The following is a 20,872-nucleotide window of genomic DNA, read 5'->3' as shown; positions in this document are numbered from 1 at the left end:
CTGGACATTGCAGGGGTGGACTTTGGGGCTGGGATGGAGCTGGCTCTCTGGTCCTGCCTGCTTAGCAACAGCTGTGTTGTGTGCTTTTTAAGGGGATGCTACAGGACATTCTGGGTGAGTAACAATGAAGCTAGGCTGGTTGCATTTGGGAGCCCCCCCAAATTAAGGCTTTAGTTTATCTTAACTGTCTCAAAATAGGCGCTGAACATAATTTTAAGAATGTATTTCTCTAAAAACACAAGCCTTTAAAATACAAGTGGCCAGTGTAGAGCAGCATAGGAGGGACACACACCAAAGACCGTACATCTTTGGCTGGACCTTCCTTGGGGGAGAGTGTCTTGTGGTAACGGGTCGAAACACTCGATGATCCTAAGGCACACAACTGAGGATGTGTCCCAGTGAGCACAGACTTGGCAGGTCATCACTCGAAATTCCCTCATGGTTTTTCGCATCTGGGGCATCGCGGGACGACAGACTGGCCCACGTTCCCTTAAATTCAGACAGCAGGTGGACATGTCTGTCATGGTGTCGGGGGAGCACTCCTGCTCCCTTCGGTTGTCATCGGGCTCTTCCTTGCACCCCACCACATTCCCTCCTGGGGCTCTGCACGCCGGACGCATGCTGCTGCACCTTCTGGTGTGGCCGTGTGCTCCCCCGGTGTCTTTGCCGACGGGGGGGATTCAGGTTTAACAGGGGGGCCTGGTCGGCTGGTGGCAGCTTGTTGCGGATGACTTGCAGTGATCTGCTGCGCTGTTCAGAGGACTCCACTTGTGCCATACAGGCTCCTCCCACTGTAGCTTTCGCTCTCCACTGGTGCGGACCACATGGGGAGGGAGGATATAGTGACAGGGGAGACTTCCACTGCAGCAGTCAGTCTCCACTGGTGCGGACCACATGGAGAGGACTGCTGTTATGATTCAGACGATGACATCTCTGCCACTGTCTCCACTCACTTAGCAAGCTACAACGTTTACTTAGGCAAAACTCTTAAGATATCCAAATATATTTCCTGTGAGCACTGACTTTGCACATCATCAATCGAAATTCCTACCAGGTTTTTCGCCCTTGGGGCATCGCGGGACGACATGTTGACCCACGTTCCCTTAAATTCAGACAACGGGTGGATGCATCTGTCGTGATGTCTGGGGGCTCTTCCTGTTCCCTTCAGGGGGACGGGCGGTGGTCATCGGCGTCGTGGGGATGCTTCCACTTGTGCCGCATACTGTCATGATGATTCCTCACGCACTGTTTCTGCTCACTTTGCAATCAATAATATCTAATGACTTTTCTTTTGCAGACTGCACCTGTCCCTAATGCTGTCTTCCCCTTTGACCTTCCTGTGATTTCTTTCTGTGTTTTGCCGGTCTGCTTGGTTGTTCATATGGCCACACCAGTCGGTTATCCTAACCTCAACCTCTCCCCCCTTCACGTCTAATCCTAACCCCTCCTTCTTTTCTTTCTCTGACCTGACGCTGGACACGCCCTAGTCAGCATTTTTTGTAGATATTTCAGGCAGTATTTATTGAGCCATTACACACTCTACTGTGGTGTGGATTTGTCCTGCCATTAGGCATAGCTGGTTCGCTAAAGGCGTTCCCCCTCTCAACCAACTCTTCCTCTTCCTCCACCTGTTCTTCTCTCCTCTATCACCGGTCATGCTAGCAAGTGGGAGGTGAGATGGGGACTAACTTGCGGCGGCCCGTGCATTCCTCTGTCTCTCTACCCCAAACTATGTTGTCGTTGGTCAACATAGGGAGAGACTCTGAGTACTTCACCACTATACCTAACCCTAACCCAATTTGAGGTACATGGGGAGGGGGGCCTGGCCATCCCCATGTACAAGAAGGACCGTGCATTTGGGGAGACAGGTAGTGCACCTGTCTCTCTATTATTTCCCCTCACCTAACCAGCCAGTGCCTCCGTGGGTGTATGGCCAGTCCTTCTTCCCCCATTGTTAAGCTAAATTAAGCTAACCCACCCCAGACTCTTGCCCTAACCTTAACCCCAATTGGTATAGCCCTAATCCCAACCCCAATTGGCTTTATGTTAACTCTAGCCCCATTTGTGGCCCATACCCCAACCCCCAGGAATTTTCCTAATTTGATTCCCGACCCTATACCCGGCCCCAAACCCTAACCCCAACCCGTAATTTGACCCTAGAGGCCCTAAATTAGAAATTGCCGTATACAGCCCATAAATAAACACAAATAGTGGAGGCAAAATTACGTATACGTGGTACGCTAATTCGGACACCGGTTGTTGGTGAAGGATGGAGGGCGGGAAACAGGAAAGGAAGCGGAGAAGGAGGAAGAATAGGGATAGTAGGGTAAATAAATTAAATATAGATTAATAGGATAAATAAATTCACGACAAACACAAATTCAGAGGGTAAATAAATTCATTTATTAATAAATATACATATATAAATTCATGGACAAATATAAATACAAATATAATTAACAGTTAAAAGGGTAAAAAAATAGGTTAAATATAACAAGTGAAAAACAAATATGTTTAAAGGAAATAAGATTAAAAACAAATAAGTTAAAATAACAAGTCAGTTTAAAAACAAAGACAAATAAGTTCACGGACATGGGCGGAGTATAAAAGGGAGAACAAAGCAGAAACACATCAGTTTGGCACAGACATTCGGAGGAGCAACATCTCCCCAAAGAAACTAATAGAGGGAACTTACCTGTATGATGGCAGCCTGAAGAAGTCCAAGAAGAGACGAAACGTCGCGACGCCACATACAGAGAATAAACTAAATAAGGTTAACCAACTCAAACAAGGGAGGGAATTAGAAACAATAGTAAAAGCCAAACAAAAAAATAAAAAAAAAAATACAAAAAAATAGCAAAAATAACAAAACAAACAAAAAAAGTAGTGGTGTATAACATAAAAACAAATAAGTGATACTTGATATAAACTTTAATTTAAGATAAATAATACTAAACTAGATAAAAACAAATAAGTTATTATATATATACACCGCGACATTTTATAAAAACCCAATTTGAGGTACATGGGGAGGGGGGCCTGGCCATCCCCATGTACAAGAAGGACCGTGCATTTGGGGAGACAGGTAGTGCACCTGTCTCTCTATTATTTCCCCTCACCTAACCAGCCAGTGCCTCCGTGGGTGTATGGCCAGTCCTTCTTCCCCCATTGTTAAGCTAAATTAAGCTAACCCACCCCAGACTCTTGCCCTAACCTTAACCCCAATTGGTATAGCCCTAATCCCAACCCCAATTGGCTTTATGTTAACTCTAGCCCCATTTGTGGCTCATACCCCAACCCCCAGGAATTTTCCTAATTTGATTCCCGACCCTATACCCGGCCCCAAACCCTAACCCCAACCCGTAATTTGACCCTAGAGGCCCTAAATTAGAAATTGCCGTATACAGCCCATAAATAAACACAAATAGTGGAGGCAAAATTACGTATACGTGGTACGCTAATTCGGACACCGGTTGTTGGTGAAGGATGGAGGGCGGGAAACAGGAAAGGAAGCGGAGAAGGAGGAAGAATAGGGATAGTAGGGTAAATAAATTAAATATAGATTAATAGGATAAATAAATTCACGACAAACACAAATTCAGAGGGTAAATACATTCATTTATTAATAAATATACATATATAAATTCATGGACAAATATAAATACAAATATAATTAATAGTTAAAAGGGTAAAAAAATAGGTTAAATATAACAAGTGAAAAACAAATATGTTTAAAGGAAATAAGATTAAAAACAAATAAGTTAAAATAACAAGTCAGTTTACAAACAAAGACAAATAAGTTCACGGACATGGGCGGAGTATAAAAGGGAGAACAAAGCAGAAACACATCAGTTTGGCACAGACATTCGGAGGAGCAACATCTCCCCAAAGAAACTAATAGAGGGAACTTACCTGTATGATGGCAGCCTGAAGAAGTCCAAGAAGAGACGAAACGTCGCGACGCCACATACAGAGAATAAACTAAATAAGGTTAACCAACTCAAACAAGGGAGGGAATTAGAAACAATAGTAAAAGCCAAACAAAAAAATAAAAAAAAATACAAAAAAATAGAAAAAATAACAAAACAAACAAAAAAAGTAGTGGTGTATAACATAAAAACAAATAAGTGATACTTGATATAAACTTTAATTTAAGATAAATAATACTAAACTAGATAAAAACAAATAAGTTATTATATATATACACCGCGACATTTTATAAAAACCCAATTTGAGGTACATGGGGAGGGGGGCCTGGCCATCCCCATGTACAAGAAGGACCGTGCATTTGGGGAGACAGGTAGTGCACCTGTCTCTCTATTATTTCCCCTCACCTAACCAGCCAGTGCCTCCGTGGGTGTATGGCCAGTCCTTCTTCCCCCATTGTTAAGCTAAATTAAGCTAACCCACCCCAGACTCTTGCCCTAACCTTAACCCCAATTGGTATAGCCCTAATCCCAACCTCAATTGGCTTTATGTTAACTCTAGCCCCATTTGTGGCTCATACCCCAACCCCCAGGAATTTTCCTAATTTGATTCCCGACCCTATACCCGGCCCCAAACCCTAACCCCAACCCGTAATTTGACCCTAGAGGCCCTAAATTAGAAATTGCCGTATACAGCCCATAAATAAACACAAATAGTGGAGGCAAAATTACGTATACGTGGTACGCTAATTCGGACACCGGTTGTTGGTGAAGGATGGAGGGCGGGAAACAGGAAAGGAAGCGGAGAAGGAGGAAGAATAGGGATAGTAGGGTAAATAAATTAAATATAGATTAATAGGATAAATAAATTCACGACAAACACAAATTCAGAGGGTAAATACATTCATTTATTAATAAATATACATATATAAATTCATGGACAAATATAAATACAAATATAATTAATAGTTAAAAGGGTAAAAAAATAGGTTAAATATAACAAGTGAAAAACAAATATGTTTAAAGGAAATAAGATTAAAAACAAATAAGTTAAAATAACAAGTCAGTTTACAAACAAAGACAAATAAGTTCACGGACATGGGCGGAGTATAAAAGGGAGAACAAAGCAGAAACACATCAGTTTGGCACAGACATTCGGAGGAGCAACATCTCCCCAAAGAAACTAATAGAGGGAACTTACCTGTATGATGGCAGCCTGAAGAAGTCCAAGAAGAGACGAAACGTCGCGACGCCACATACAGAGAATAAACTAAATAAGGTTAACCAACTCAAACAAGGGAGGGAATTAGAAACAATAGTAAAAGCCAAACAAAAAAATAAAAAAAAATACAAAAAAATAGAAAAAATAACAAAACAAACAAAAAAAGTAGTGGTGTATAACATAAAAACAAATAAGTGATACTTGATATAAACTTTAATTTAAGATAAATAATACTAAACTAGATAAAAACAAATAAGTTATTATATATATACACCGCGACATTTTATAAAAACCCAATTTGAGGTACATGGGGAGGGGGGCCTGGCCATCCCCATGTACAAGAAGGACCGTGCATTTGGGGAGACAGGTAGTGCACCTGTCTCTCTATTATTTCCCCTCACCTAACCAGCCAGTGCCTCCGTGGGTGTATGGCCAGTCCTTCTTCCCCCATTGTTAAGCTAAATTAAGCTAACCCACCCCAGACTCTTGCCCTAACCTTAACCCCAATTGGTATAGCCCTAATCCCAACCCCAATTGGCTTTATGTTAACTCTAGCCCCATTTGTGGCTCATACCCCAACCCCCAGGAATTTTCCTAATTTGATTCCCGACCCTATACCCGGCCCCAAACCCTAACCCCAACCCGTAATTTGACCCTAGAGGCCCTAAATTAGAAATTGCCGTATACAGCCCATAAATAAACACAAATAGTGGAGGCAAAATTACGTATACGTGGTACGCTAATTCGGACACCGGTTGTTGGTGAAGGATGGAGGGCGGGAAACAGGAAAGGAAGCGGAGAAGGAGGAAGAATAGGGATAGTAGGGTAAATAAATTAAATATAGATTAATAGGATAAATAAATTCACGACAAACACAAATTCAGAGGGTAAATACATTCATTTATTAATAAATATACATATATAAATTCATGGACAAATATAAATACAAATATAATTAATAGTTAAAAGGGTAAAAAAATAGGTTAAATATAACAAGTGAAAAACAAATATGTTTAAAGGAAATAAGATTAAAAACAAATAAGTTAAAATAACAAGTCAGTTTACAAACAAAGACAAATAAGTTCACGGACATGGGCGGAGTATAAAAGGGAGAACAAAGCAGAAACACATCAGTTTGGCACAGACATTCGGAGGAGCAACATCTCCCCAAAGAAACTAATAGAGGGAACTTACCTGTATGATGGCAGCCTGAAGAAGTCCAAGAAGAGACGAAACGTCGCGACGCCACATACAGAGAATAAACTAAATAAGGTTAACCAACTCAAACAAGGGAGGGAATTAGAAACAATAGTAAAAGCCAAACAAAAAAATAAAAAAAAATACAAAAAAATAGAAAAAATAACAAAACAAACAAAAAAAGTAGTGGTGTATAACATAAAAACAAATAAGTGATACTTGATATAAACTTTAATTTAAGATAAATAATACTAAACTAGATAAAAACAAATAAGTTATTATATATATACACCGCGACATTTTATAAAAACCCAATTTGAGGTACATGGGGAGGGGGGCCTGGCCATCCCCATGTACAAGAAGGACCGTGCATTTGGGGAGACAGGTAGTGCACCTGTCTCTCTATTATTTCCCCTCACCTAACCCTAACCCTAACCCCCAAACCCTAACCCCAACCCGTAAGTTGACCCTAGAGGCCCTAAATTAGAAATTGCCGTATACAGCCCAAAATAAACACAAATAGTGGAGGCAAAATTACGTATACGAGGTACGCCAATTCGGACACCGGTTGTGGGTGAAGGATGGAGGGCAGGAAACAGGAAGGGAAGCGGAGAGGGAGAAAGAATAGGGATAGTAGGGTAAATAAATTAAATATTAGATATAAATTAATAGGATAAATAAATAGGATAAATAAATTCAGGACAAACACAAATTCAGAGGGTAAACAAATTCATTTATTAAAATTCAGAGCTACATACGTATATAAATTCATGGATGCATATAACTGATATTTAAAAAGGGCTAAGAAAATAAGTTAAATATAACAAGTTAAAAACAAATACATAAATTACAAAAAACAAATAAGTTAATAAGACAAATTAGTTCATATACAAGTCTAAAAATAGTTGAACAACAAGTAAGTTTAAAAACAGGACAAATAAGTTCATGGGCATAGGCGGAGTATAAAAGGGAGAACAATACTAAAAGGAGATCAGTTTGGCTTAGGCAGTCGGAGGAGCAACATCTCCCCAAACAAATAAATAGAGGGAACTTACCTGTATGTAGGCAGCCTGAAGAAGTCCAAGATGAGACGAAACGTCGCGACGCCACATACAGAGAACAAACAAACTAAGGTTAACCAACTCAAAAACAAGGGAGGGAATTAGAAACAATAGTAAAAGCCAAACAAAAAAAGAAAAAAATACAAAAAAATAGAAAAAATAAACAAAAACAACAAAAAAATGTAGTGGTGTATAGAATAAAAACAAAACAGTTATACTTGATATAAACTTTAATTTAAAGATAAATAATACTAACCTAGATAAAAACAAATAAGTTATTAAATATATACACCGCGCATTTAAATAATAACCCAATTAGAGGTACATGGGGAGGGGGGCCTGGCCATCCCCATGTACAAGAAGGACCGTGCATTTGGGGAGACAGGTAGTGCACCTGTCTCTCTACTTTTTCCCCTCACCTAACCCTAACCCTAACCCCTAACCCTAACCCTCTAACCCCAACCCTATTCTAAATTAAGCCTAAACCCAACCCAGACCCTAACCTCTCTTCTAGTTTTTTAATTGGTTATATTTTAGCCCCAGTTGTGGCCCCAACCCCATAACCTATATTCCAACCCCAATTTGGTTCCCTGCCCTATTCTAATCCCCAAACCCTAACATAGGCCCGTAAATTGACCTTAGAGGTCCAAATGAGCCAAGTCGGCCATTACTTTTAGGTTCCGTATAGCCCCTTGGAAAAGTCCCCACCAATGGCAGGCAAATTATATACGAGGTACGTTATAATATAGGCACCGGCCTAGGGTGAAGGATGGAGGATGAGTTATGGAAAAGGGAAATAAAGAGGGAAAAGAATAAGGAAATTTGGGTAAATAAATTTATTAATTGACAGAATAATTCATAAGAAGGTTAGGGTTTAATAATTTATTAGTTGATTAATAATTTATTAGTTGATAAATAAGTTAATGACAACAAACAAGTGAAATAACAAAATAGTTAAAAAAATATAAATAGAATAACAAAATAGTTAAAAAAATATAAATAGTGAAACATTAGGTTAGAAATACATAATTCTAAATTAGTTGGGTTAAAAATAACATAAATAAAACAAGCCATTTCATTGGATAACTAATACACAGATTTAGAAAACTAAAGGGAATTTACTAAAAGAGAAAAGACAGAGTGGGCGGAGTATAAAAGGGAAGTTAGAACAGAAGACAAGTCAGTTTGGCATGAACCACTGAGGGAGCAATATCTCTCCAGGGTTCAGGGAAATTTATACGTAGGATGGCCAGCCTGAAGAAGTCACAGTCAAGACGAAACGTCGCGCGAGCGCCACCTACAGAAGGAAAAGGAAAAGACAATGGTTAACCAAATTAAACAAGGGTGGGAATTAATTGGAAAATAAAAATAAAGCCAAACCAGGAAAAAACTAAAAATACAAAAAAATAGAAAAATATAAAAATATAAAAAAAGAAGCGGTGTTAAAAACAACTAAAAATACAAACATTCATACTTGATATATATTTAATTTTATGATAAATAAATATTAAACTAGAAATTTTATACGTTATTATATAAATACACCGCGACGATAAAGCCCAATTAGTGGATGATGGGGATGGGAGGCTAGCCATCCTTGGGGTGGAGAGTGCACCATGGGGACCACATAGTGGTTCCCATTCTTTCCCTATCACCTAACCCTTTAGGAGACTTGATGCCTAAACCCAAGGTCTCTGGCCTTTATGTCTGACTTCGACCTTTGACATTTCCTTCTTAGTCTAACCTCGCCCTGAGGGTATTCCTTACCTCAACCTCAGTCTAGTTCTGGCCTGACCCCAACCACTCTTACCCCTTTAAAGCCTAAAACCCCCCATTAACTTATACCTATATCATTTATTAAATATATATCATCCTAGTGGATAGCCCTAGGAGATCCTAATACATTATAGAAGCCCCGAGCAAAAAAAGAGTATTAATGCATACAGATTTAGGTCTGCTAATAAAGACCTAGTGATATAAATAAATAAATAATAGACAGATGGATAGAGGATGAAAGTATACTCGTTAAGGCAGCTATTCTGTACACATTGTTTACAATTAGGAACAATACACAACTCCATACTTACCTTAAAGGACCAATACACACTAAATACTTACCTGGGAATGACCAAATCACCAAAATACTTACCTGTAGAAGACTGGGACTAACTAAATATATACCTTATACACATTATTGACAATTATAAACAACAAACAAACTCCATACTTACCTTAAAGGACCAATACGCATGAAATACTTACCTGGAAAGGACGAAACCGCCGAGATACTTACCTGTAGAAGACTGGGACTACCTGAATACATATCTGAAACACATTATTGACAATTGGAAACAACAAACAAACTCCATACTTACCTTAAAGGACCAATACGCACTAAATACTTACCTGGAAAGGACGATACCGCCAAAATACTTACCTGTAGAAGACTGGGATGAACAAAATACATATCTCATACACATTATTGACAATAAGAAACAACAAACAAACTCCATACTCACCTTAAAGGACCAATACGTATCAAATACTTACCTGGAAAGGACGAAACCATTAAAATACTTACCTGTACACTATTACAAACCGAATGAAATACCTACCTGATACACCTGGATGACAATAAGGAAAAACAAACAACCGTATACTAATTTAAAGGACCAATACACACTAAAATACTTACCGGACGGAGCCTAAACCACCTAGATACTTACCTGTACAGGACTAAAACTAACGAAAGACCTACCTGACATACTTACCTGCAATGTGGAAGCCTGACTAACGATATACTTACCTTAATGACTGCGATCAACTAAATTCTTACCTGAAAAACAAGGAAAACAAGAGGAAAACGATTAATTCTTATACTTCTATGCATAGTGGACAGGATCTCTTAGGGAATTAGGTTTAAACTAGTTCTATTTTTTAGCACTATTTTGTATGATTTAACCACATTTCTTCAATAAGTTGGTTTTTTAAGTTAAACAGGACATTTTTCTTATGATTTTACAGGATCTGAACAGAAAAAAACAACAGAAAAACCAGGAAGTTTACTTACCTCATGGCCAAAGCTGTAGAGCTCTCCTCTGCAGGATCCGTAGCAGAGGGGAGGGCCTACTTGCGTAGAGTCCCGGGGGAGGGTATAAAAGGAGGCAGCAGCAGCAGAGGCAGTCACTCCTGCTCTGGCCTTGAAACAGTGAGGATCTCTGTCAGTCAGTGGAACAAACAGCTCTCTATTTTCTTAATATTTACTTCATTATTAGTGTGCTTGGCCTGAAGAAGACCTGAAACAGGTCGAAACGTCGCCGGGTAGCACACTATTTTTTGTTTTCTGCAGCAGCTCAAATTGAGTTGTTTTTTCTTTTAGAAACACTTGGTTTGTTTTGCCCCTTTCACTTTCTTTGTTTTCTTCTTACTCCTTACTGTCTTTTCCTTGTCTATATATCTGTTAAATAAAAATATAGCTCCTTATTATCGCATACTGTCTCACAAGCAGACTAGTTTATTATTATATTATATATATCTACCTAGATCAACCCTAACCATAAATATACAAACCTAGTGATTATTTACATACACCGCGAGGTAAAAAGCCCCTGAATGGACGGTGTATGGAGAGAGGTGCGCTACGGGCGCAGAGGACAGAGGAAATATGATCCCGGCTGGGATTACTTACGACAGGGGCACTGGGGGAAGGACAGTGCACCTCCCGGGCCTCCTCCGGCACGGGCTCAGTTCCCCGCACCTAACCTGCCATAATTCCACCACGCTGAACACGCCAGTCTTTGTCCCGACTCTCTACGACCTTCCTAGCCCGAAATACGCATGACCCGGACGCTAAAAGGAGGCGTGGCTCCGCAACGCAACCTCGCACGGGGGCGGGACCCACTTGGCCACCCACATTTTCAACCACCAGCTTTACAACGGTACCACCCCCGTAGCTCTACCACCTACCGTTCTCCCACAACTGACAGATTGACCCGGGTCAATCTGGGTTAACACCCTCTACCCCTTTCCTTTCTTCTAGTTTTTTAATTCGTTACATGTTAGCCCCAGTTGTGGCACCAATCCCATCACCTACATTCCAACCCCAATTTGGTTCCCTGCCCTATTCTAAACCCACCAATCCCACCAAAGGCAGGCAAATTATATACGAGGTACGTTATGATATAGGCACCGGCCTAGGGTGAAGGATGGAGGATGAGTCATAGAAAAAGGGAAATAAAGAGGGAAAAGGATTAGGAAATTTGGGTAAATAAATTTATTAATTGACAGGATAATTTACAAGGAGGTTAGGGGTTAATAATTTAATAATTCATTAGTTGATAAATAAGTTAATGACAATAAATAAGTTAAATAACAACATAGTCAAAAAAAATATAAATAGTGAAACATTAGGTGAAGAAATAAATAATTCAAAATTAGTTTGGTTAAAAATAAGATAAATAAAACAAGCCATTTCATTGGATAACTAACACACAGATTTAGAAAACTAAAAAGAATTTACTAAAAGAGAAAAGACAGAGTGGGCGGAGTATAAAAGGGAAGTTAGAACAGAAGACAAGTCAGTTTGGCATGAACCACTGAGGGAGCAACATCTCTCCAGGGTTCAAGTAAATTTACATGTAGGATGGCCAGCCTGAAGAAGTCACAGACAAGACGAAACGTCGCGCGAGCGCCACCTACAGATGGAAAAAGAAAAGACATCGGTTAACCAAATTAAACAAGGGTGGGAATTAATTGGAAAACTAAATTAAAGCCAAACCAGGAAAAAATACATATAAAATAAATACAAAAAAAGAGAAAAATACAAAAAAAGAAGCGGTGTTAAAACAAAAAAATACAAACATTATACTTGATATACATTTAATTTTATGATAAATAAATATTCAACTAAAACATTTTAACACGTTATTATATAAATACACCACGCTGATAAACCCAAGTAGTGGAGGATGGGGATGGGGGGCTAGCCATCCTTGGGGTGGAGAGTGCACCATAGGGACCACATAGTGGTTCCTATTTCTTTCCTTCACCTAACCGTCCTTGACCTTGGGCCTGACCCCAACCCTATGGCCAGCTCCTCCTCTGCTGCTTAAAACCCTTTCCTGTACTACACTAAACCTGTCTAATATACTTACCTCTACATACTTACCTGGATGATGAACACCACCTACCTACCTACAGTAAAATACCTACCTGGATTACCTACAACCACCTACAATACTTACCTGGAAAAAAAGAGAAACACAGTGTTAATTATCATACCTTTTTATTTATAATATAAGATCTCTCAGGGCAGCAGCTTTAAAACATGCTTAGTTTTTGCTTTTTTTTTTACATGCTTTCACGCCATTCTTTAAGTTAGAAGTTTTTTTAGGTTAAATAAAACACTTTTTCTATGACTTCACAACATTTGAGCACTGAAAACACCTGAAAAAAGCGGTAGTTTACTTACCTCATGGCCAAAGCTGTGGAAATCCCCTCTGGAGGATACGTAGCAGGGGGGAGGGCCTACTTGCGTAGAGTCCCGGGGGAGGGAATAAAAGGAGGCAGCAGCAGCAGAGGCAGTCACTCCTGCTCTGACTTAGAAACAGTGAGGATCTCTGTCAGTCAGTTGAACAACAGCTCTCTATTTCTCAGATATTAGTGTGCTAGGCCTGAAGAAGACCTGAATAAGGTTGAAACGTCGCCGTTTAGCACACTGTTTTCACTTTTCTGCAGCAGCTCAAGTTAAGTTGTTTTCTTTTGAAACACACTTGTTTTGTTTTACCTCTTTAAGTTGTTTTCTTTCTTTTTCACTGTTTTTTTCCTTCCTCTAATAAATATCTTCCCTAGACCTAAATATAACTATAAATCCTTTATTAAAACATATTGTGCAAAAGCATATTACTTTAAAACATACCTACCTAGACGACCAACAAACATAACACATACAACCTAGTGATTACTTATATACACCGTGAGGAAGAACTTCTCCACATGGACGGTGTATGGAGAGAAGTGCGCTACGGGCGCAGGGGGAGATGCAAGTATGATCCCGGCTGGGACCGCGTAAGAGAGGCACAGTGGGGGAAGGAAAGTGCACCTCCCGGGCCATTTCCGGCACGGGCTAAGTTCCCCGCACCTAGCCGCCTAACCCCCCTAGATGGGACAAGCTGCTCTGTATGAGGGGGCTATGATATCCTTCCTCTTGTTATGCAGGAGACACAGGGCTTGTTTTCCACAGTGGAGCCGCCAGGTGAATGTGGAGAGCGACTGGGGAACTCCCAGTGAGGGGCATCTTGGTGAGAGATGTCACGTGAGTTTCTCTCTTATGGCTGTATCAGGTAAAGCATTTATTTTTCACAGTTGAGCCACTAGGTTGCCATGGCAGAGCACTGGGGGCAGGGAGATCCCCCCCAGAAGGAGGGGCTTGTCTGTGTGTGGGGAAGCTGCAGAGTTTCATTCCTCTGACACCCTACTTCACTCATGGTGTAAGCATGTTCACAACACTACTTTCACTTCTTCTCTAGAGTTATAGGCTACAGTGATGGCTAAACATACATACTGCCACTCCATGTCGAAAACTTATGCTAACTGCCACAATTGGCTAGTGCATTTTGCTTTTTTAGTCATTCTCTTCAAATTACCCAGCATGCCGTTGACCCACCTGGGTGGCTGGGGTGCGCCCACAAGAATTTACCCAGCAGGCATTGGAAGCTTCTAGCTTTCAAAACGGGAGTAAATGGCTCTACTGAGCCTGTCCTGTTTCTAAAACTTGGCGTAAAAGACATAGCTATACTTGTTGCTATTGGGGAGCTTTGTTTTGGGGGGCAATGGAAGCTTCATTAAGAAGTCCTGTTCCCAGGAGGTGGAGCTTAAGTTTTAAATGGGGTGAAGGGGTAATGGGAAACCTTACTTAAGATGGTGGTCATGTTACTGACTACAGCGAGGCAGGCTACATTTAAATTAGAAGATTTGGAGTACAGGCCGGGCTACTACTGGTTGCTGCAGGGGTTGGATTACATGGTGGATGCGACCGATGTCTCTGGACCTGCCCGGCTGGACAACTGATACCTTGCGGTGATAACAACGTGGTATATGCTGGTCAGGGGGTAAGTATGCGGCCCCCCATGTCCCGACTTTAGGGTAGCACTGCGGGAGTGGTGGTTTTGGCGTCAGAACCTTAAACATGGCAAAATTTTCTGTGGGGCTTAGCCTCGCCCACACAACAGCCCATTCTGCACCACACACGTTTCCAATTCAGCTGTCCGCTTTCTGTAAACACCTCAATTGGGCGTCTTTCAAATTGTCACTTCCCTCCAAATTTCACGTCCCTCAGTCTGGCTTAGAGACTGGGTCGAGGAAGCACCGGGACGTAGGTTTTTCCGTCCCTCAGTCTAATTTAGGGAATGAGTTTTGGACGCAACACGACCATAGGCTTTTATTTATTTCAGGATTGGCAATTTTTCCCTCTGCTTCAGTGGGTTTTGAAAAAGCAAACCTTTCTCCTAAAATACCTAACAAACAAAAACCAAATACGCTTACGTTTTTGTTTCCGGACAAAACTGCGCTCGCTCTAAAGTACCATCATATCATGTTTTTACCCAAAAAATCAGAATGGCTAGTGTAGTGTAGCATAGGAGGGAGACACCAAAGACCGTACATCTTTGGCTGGACGTTCCTTGGGGGAGAGTGTCTTGTGGTAATGGGTCGAAACGCTCGATGATCCTAAGGCACACAACTGAGGATGTGTCCCAGTGAGCACAGACTTTTCCCTCATGGTTTTTCGCATCTGGGGCATCGCGGGACAACATAGTCTCATATATACGCTCCTAAAGCTTAGTTCCACATAAATGCAAAGATATTTTGCTGTTTTGTCATTAGTGAAAAACCATGACTCTGAAGTTGAAAAAGGAGCCTCATATAAGAAACAATACTAAAATCTAAAGCCAGGAAAGTCACGTGAGATATCTCATGGATAGTTGTTGCTGGAAGACAGTAGCGTTCAACATTTACTGTCCTTGCATTTGGAGATTGACACTTCTCGGAAAACACAACTGCTAACATTTCTTTTTAGCAAAATCTGTGTACACAAACAATGTTCTCAAAATCAAGTTCATGTGTAGACACCCTGGTGATACTACAAGCAAAATTTCATGGTGCGTCAAGCCTTCTTAGTGTTTTAAAAAAATAATTAAACATTGGATACTAACATAGTATTTGCCCCTAGTACCCCACTGAAAATGATTGACCCAAAAATGAAAATACAGTCAATCTTAAAAGTGGCACTTTCATCTTAATTATGCTTTTAAACAAATGATTGACTCAGGTACACTAACAAAAAGACCCTCGGTTGCATTTTGCCAAGAGTTTCACTTAAATTCAAAGGAAAAATATCCTGCTTGAAAAAATACTTTGGCTGAATTAAAATGCAGCCAAACAGGGAAAGTATTTATTTGTTTGTTTGTTTGTTTGTTTATGCATTTTTGCAGTGGATGTTATTAAGTTTTAAACAAGTTGTATACATATACATATATAAGTTCTATACATATATATTTACATCTCACAGTGGTTCTTCACTCTATCCTCCATAGATCGGCTGATTATTGGTGTGGCTGATTTTCAGAATATTCAGAATGTCTCTTTTGTATTTCTTAAATCAGATCACTGATTAAATTAATACATTTATGCTAGGCAACTAGTAACTACAGTTGTAAAAAAAAAAGAAGATGAAGTTACTGTTTGTGGGACAAATAAAGGAATTCTGATTATGATTCTGAAAAACTACAAAAATCCAATAAAAACAGATGTGTCTCATTCAACCAGTAGAGTACTGGAGAGATGCACTAAAATTCTATTAAATATTAATTTAAGAAACAGAACCATTAATGTCAAATATGATGAGGACTAAAATGTTATATACCATTTGTGAAATATACCAAAAATATAGGAAACTAAAGAAGCTGCTGTTCACTATTTAAGTCAGCGCATTTAGCTACATTCAATCAATGTTTTTATTGAACCATTTTAGCAAGAAGTCATGATCTGGGCTCATTATTTTTCAATTAGTAACTGTAATGTATGTAAATTGAGTTTTTTTTTTTCTGGCACAAATGAGCTAACTGTAGCAGAGGTGACGTCTATCAGGTCGGCTTCTCAATGAAACAATGGCTAAAACACCTCATGAATTATTAATTAGGTTATGTCACATGACCAAAGTCCAAAAAAGCAACTTCCTACTGTCTCTGAAAATGGACATTTGTTCAACTACACTGAGTTTCTAAAAAAATGTGCAATTCCAAAGAATTTGCCATAACATTTGACGCCATACCTGCAGAACTGTTGATGTTATTGCGAGGAGACAGTAGACGACAGCTAAATGTACACTTTGTGGCAAATTTAATGTTAGATGGTATAAATTCAACAGATACAACATCAGCTAAACTACTCTGGAACTCAAAATTTATAGGGATAAACTGGAACTCAGTGTGGACTTCAGGGAGTTTCTTTTAAGATCATACATTCATTTTTTCCTGTCAATCAGGCCATCTCCAGATACAAAGATGTTAATGTCAACTGTGCTGTATGAAATTATTTTTCTTCTTCTTTTTTTTTTTAATGTTGTTATACTTTTTTGTTTTGGAAAGTACTGGAAAACATGTTTGTATCTTTGACAGGCATTAAGCTTGAACTAAAAAAAACTGTTTTTGTTGAATCTTTTTAGTTTACAAGGAAAATATCACATCCATAAATGCAAATGGTCATCAAAAAAACCCTATTTTTTAATTAATTTAAAATAGAAACCAGATATTACATACAGCTACTAAAAAACATGAAAGACTGAAAAGCTATAAGAATCTTGGAATATTATAAATTATCAAAAACAACTATATGATTTGTTAATACCCCATCTATGTATCCATTTGTATATATGAATATATTTCTTCTTTATTTGTTTGTTGTGTTAGCTGTTTGTTGTCTGTTTATTGTATATGGGTTTGTTTGTGTTTTGTTTATGGTTTAAATAATAATAATAATAATAATAATAATAATAATAATAATGATAATGATAATGATAATAATAAACAAACAAACAAACAAACAAACTTCTTACTGTCTCTTCGGGTTTTTTTATAGGCCACGTAGAGAACGTGAAGGCAGCTGGACGGTTTATCCAATCAGGAGCGAGCACAACGTGACGTTAGCCATGTAAACAAACAGAGGCAGCACGGCCATGACAGTTACAGCAGAGTTATTCACAGAGTTCACCGTCTGCCCCGCTGCCGTCGAGCAAACCAGGTTTTCAGGTATTTCACTCATTAAAACACACATTTTCTTTTCTGATATTAACGAGACGTTGTTATATGTGTGTCTTCGCGCTTTTCCATTAATGTATGTCGTGAATTTATTCCGGTGTGTTTACTGTAAAATGGCAGTCAGCGACCGTCGCTAGCTGGCTGCTATTGTCTGTCAGACAGCGGCCATCTCAGCTACCCCAAACACCGACTGTCCGCTGTTCGACGGTTAACCGTGGCTCTCCCTCTCTGTCTGTGTGTTGTAGTGTCGTCGGCCCGTCTGTGGTGATCCAGGCTGTCTGTAAGGAGACTGACATGAAGGACCCGAGGCTCAGCAACGTCAACACCAACATGACGATCAGCAACGAGGTAATCCTGATGAACCAGTTCAACTCCGAGGAGAACCCGTTCGCTGAGTACATGTGGATGGAGAACGAGGAGGAGTTCAATAGACAGGTGAGGGTAAACAGGACCAGTGACACACCTGAGGTTATGATTATTCATGAAAACACACCCCATAAACACCGACACACAGCGGATATGTCCGGCAGGAAATCAGGTCAGGTTATGTCACCAGAGGAAGGTCATCCAAAACTATTTATATTCAGAAATGTGCACAACAGAGGTTCAGATGTCACAGGATGGTTGACCTTTTAATTAACTTTTATTCATAAAACATTTTGATAAGAAACACAATAAAAACAGTTGAGTCTCATTCACCACAAAGACATTTCACTAATGATTTCAGGCAGTTCATCACTTGACCTCAAATATGATTTGTCATTAAAAGATGTTAATTTAAAAAAATTGTAGGTGCTAAAATTCATGAAAAAATGTTTATTTTAAGTTTTAGATTCAACTAATGATTACTTTCATTGTTAATTAATTTTACTTAGTTGTTTGACCTCAAAATGTAGAAGCATGTCAATCAGTGCCCAGTTTACTGTCAGAATAGGGAAACCACAAAATATTAACATTTAACAAGCACTCTACCCCCCCACCCCCACCCCCCCAGGGCGTAATCATTTGTTGAAGCTCTGATTTAATTATTTTGAATCTCTGATCTGCATCACTTCTTGTAAAAGTGGTGTTATCATGACTACATCATGCTACTCCACCACTCAACAATGATCAATTAACTGACATTTTCACTCTGATGGATCAATGATTGCTTGTTTTAGAGTTCAGTGGATGCTTGGAATTAAAAATATCTAAATGAAATGAAACAAAATAAGACTGAACAAAATTACTGATATTCTCTATCAAACCATTATTCTGTATAGAAAAATTGATAAAATGCAGAAACTTAAAGCTAGGGTCTACAATCCTGGAGAGCTAAAATCAACACACAAAGAAGCCAACGTTAGCATTGGGCTAGTACGAGCCACAAACAACCCTTCACATGCCCCATTTGTCTCCACCGCTCAAACACCGCACCAATGTTGACTCGGGTCTGACTTCTTTCATTATCCAGAGCCTATTTTGTCGCAGCCTTTTTCCACCGGCTTTCTTTTCCTTGCCTTTTTAGCGGGGTGAGCTGTTACAAGTAACGCTGGCTGCATTTTCTCTGCCATTGTAACCAAATGAACTTCTTGTCCTGCAACTCCATATTTGTGCAGAGGAGTGAGCTGAATATTTCTGGCATCAGTGAAACGTGACATGTGCACGCGCGGAGGAGGGAGGGACAGAGGGGGGCGCAGGCAGAACGAGATGAAGGCATCTGATTTTTTTTTCTATTCGGGTCGAATAGCACGGATTGGTCAGCTTTTTCTCAGTCCTGCAGCTTCCACAGCGGTCTGATTATTTTCGTTCCTTTTTCTGAATACATATTTTATTGACTACTCTCAGGATAGAAGGACCATTTCACCCAGTATAACAAACTGTGTTTCTGAACAACATTACAGACCCTAGCTTTAAAGTCTGAAGTGACTTCAAGTCTTCAAGTCTCAGTTTGTCCAACCAACATTTAAGAAGCCAAAACATCCAGTTTTCTGTGATTGAAACCCAGAAAACCAAATATGCGGGACAGAAAAGACGTGCCTGATGGTGTGGAAACAGAAACAGTGGTCTGCTCCTTTTAATCCGTTTGCTGCAGAAGATGCACAGACATGTCCTCTTGTCATGTGACCCAGATACACCACCTCCATGATGAACTCTGTGTGTGTGTGTGTGTGTGTGTGTGTGTGTGTGTGTAGGTGGAGGAGGAGCTGTGGGAGGAGGAGTTCATCGAGCGCTGTATCCAGGAGCTGATGGAGGAGGAGGAGCAGTGGGAGTGGTTCATCCCATCCAGAGACCTCCCGGCTCAGACCACCGCTCAGCTGCCGGACCAGATCAGCCTGCTCGTTCTCGACACTGACATTCACGATGACGCAGACTTCGAGCTTGTGGTTAGGTCACAATTTGTTGTCACCTGGACATGTTTGAAATCTGATGGTTCTGTTGTAAACTGACTTGCGGATGTCATCGTTCTGTTCTCCTCCAGATAAACAGCAGTCTGAACCCCAACGCTAAGGAGTTCATCCCAGGTATCCAGAAACACACCATGTGACCCCACCAGGTTCCACCCACACCCTTGTCCGCACTGTGACATCACTAGCAAGATGTCTGCCGTATTTTACAGTTGCCACTCGACCTTTCAGCCTGCCATGTTGCCAAAGTTCTGCGCTCGCATGTGTTCAAGTTCAGAGTAAAGTTACTGTTAGTTACTGCCATCCTCCACCCATCTGTCTGTCTGACTGAGTGTGTGTGTGGTAACTCTCTGAATGTAAATCAGCTGAGAGTGTTTGTGTTCACTTCAAGAACAAACTGGTTTCTGTTACAGTCAGCTCTGATGTCTCCATTCAGTCTGAGCTTTCGTTGCACTTTTATAAAAACCCCATAACAAACGTTGTGTTCACATTTTGCTTTAGTTTAGACCTGGTCCTGTCTGATCCAGTTGTTTTGGATTCATTCTCTCTGTATTTCTTCGTCTTCTCCCAGAATCCTTTGTGAGCACTCGGCACTCTGCTGCCTCATTAACTGATGTTTGTCTGTTGTTTTTTTCTAAATGCACATAAAGTACTGTATAAAAAGTCATATAAAGAAAAAAGTTGTAAAAAAAATATCTATTTTTTCTTAATCTATTTGAAGATAAATGTTTATGGAGAAAAAGTCTGTTTGTTTGACTTCAGTTAT

At 39.9% G+C, this 20,872-nt stretch overlaps 1 protein-coding gene and 1 long non-coding RNA gene across 4 annotated transcripts; one reads left to right on the top strand and one right to left on the bottom strand.

Moving 5' to 3' along the window:
* Positions 1-8,847: 8,847 nt before the first annotated feature.
* Positions 8,848-17,650, bottom strand: LOC119007208. Of its 3 annotated transcripts, XR_005071064.1 has the most exons (4): positions 17,518-17,650; positions 12,877-13,004; positions 10,477-12,649; positions 8,848-10,242 (listed from the first exon to the last, which is right to left on the bottom strand). It is a non-coding gene; the product is annotated as an uncharacterized LOC119007208 (long non-coding RNA). The 3 variants fall into 3 exon arrangements; XR_005071063.1 differs by lacking the exon at positions 17,518-17,650 and having other exon boundaries at positions 12,877-13,718; XR_005071065.1 differs by lacking the exon at positions 17,518-17,650 and having other exon boundaries at positions 10,477-12,100; positions 12,877-13,718.
* Positions 17,563-20,849, top strand: LOC119007207 (polyadenylate-binding protein-interacting protein 2-like). Its single transcript, XM_037076699.1, has 4 exons — positions 17,563-17,710; positions 17,965-18,154; positions 19,894-20,085; positions 20,181-20,849. Exons 2-4 carry the CDS (start codon positions 18,014-18,016, stop codon positions 20,244-20,246), a joined length of 399 nt encoding a protein of 132 aa, XP_036932594.1. The 5' UTR covers positions 17,563-17,710; positions 17,965-18,013; the 3' UTR covers positions 20,247-20,849.
* The last annotated feature ends 23 nt before the right edge of the window (positions 20,850-20,872 follow it).

This window comes from Acanthopagrus latus, chromosome 18, assembly GCF_904848185.1.
Source record: "Acanthopagrus latus isolate v.2019 chromosome 18, fAcaLat1.1, whole genome shotgun sequence".
NCBI lineage: Eukaryota > Metazoa > Chordata > Actinopteri > Spariformes > Sparidae > Acanthopagrus > Acanthopagrus latus.
This window is presented reverse-complemented; position numbering and strand designations above follow the sequence as displayed.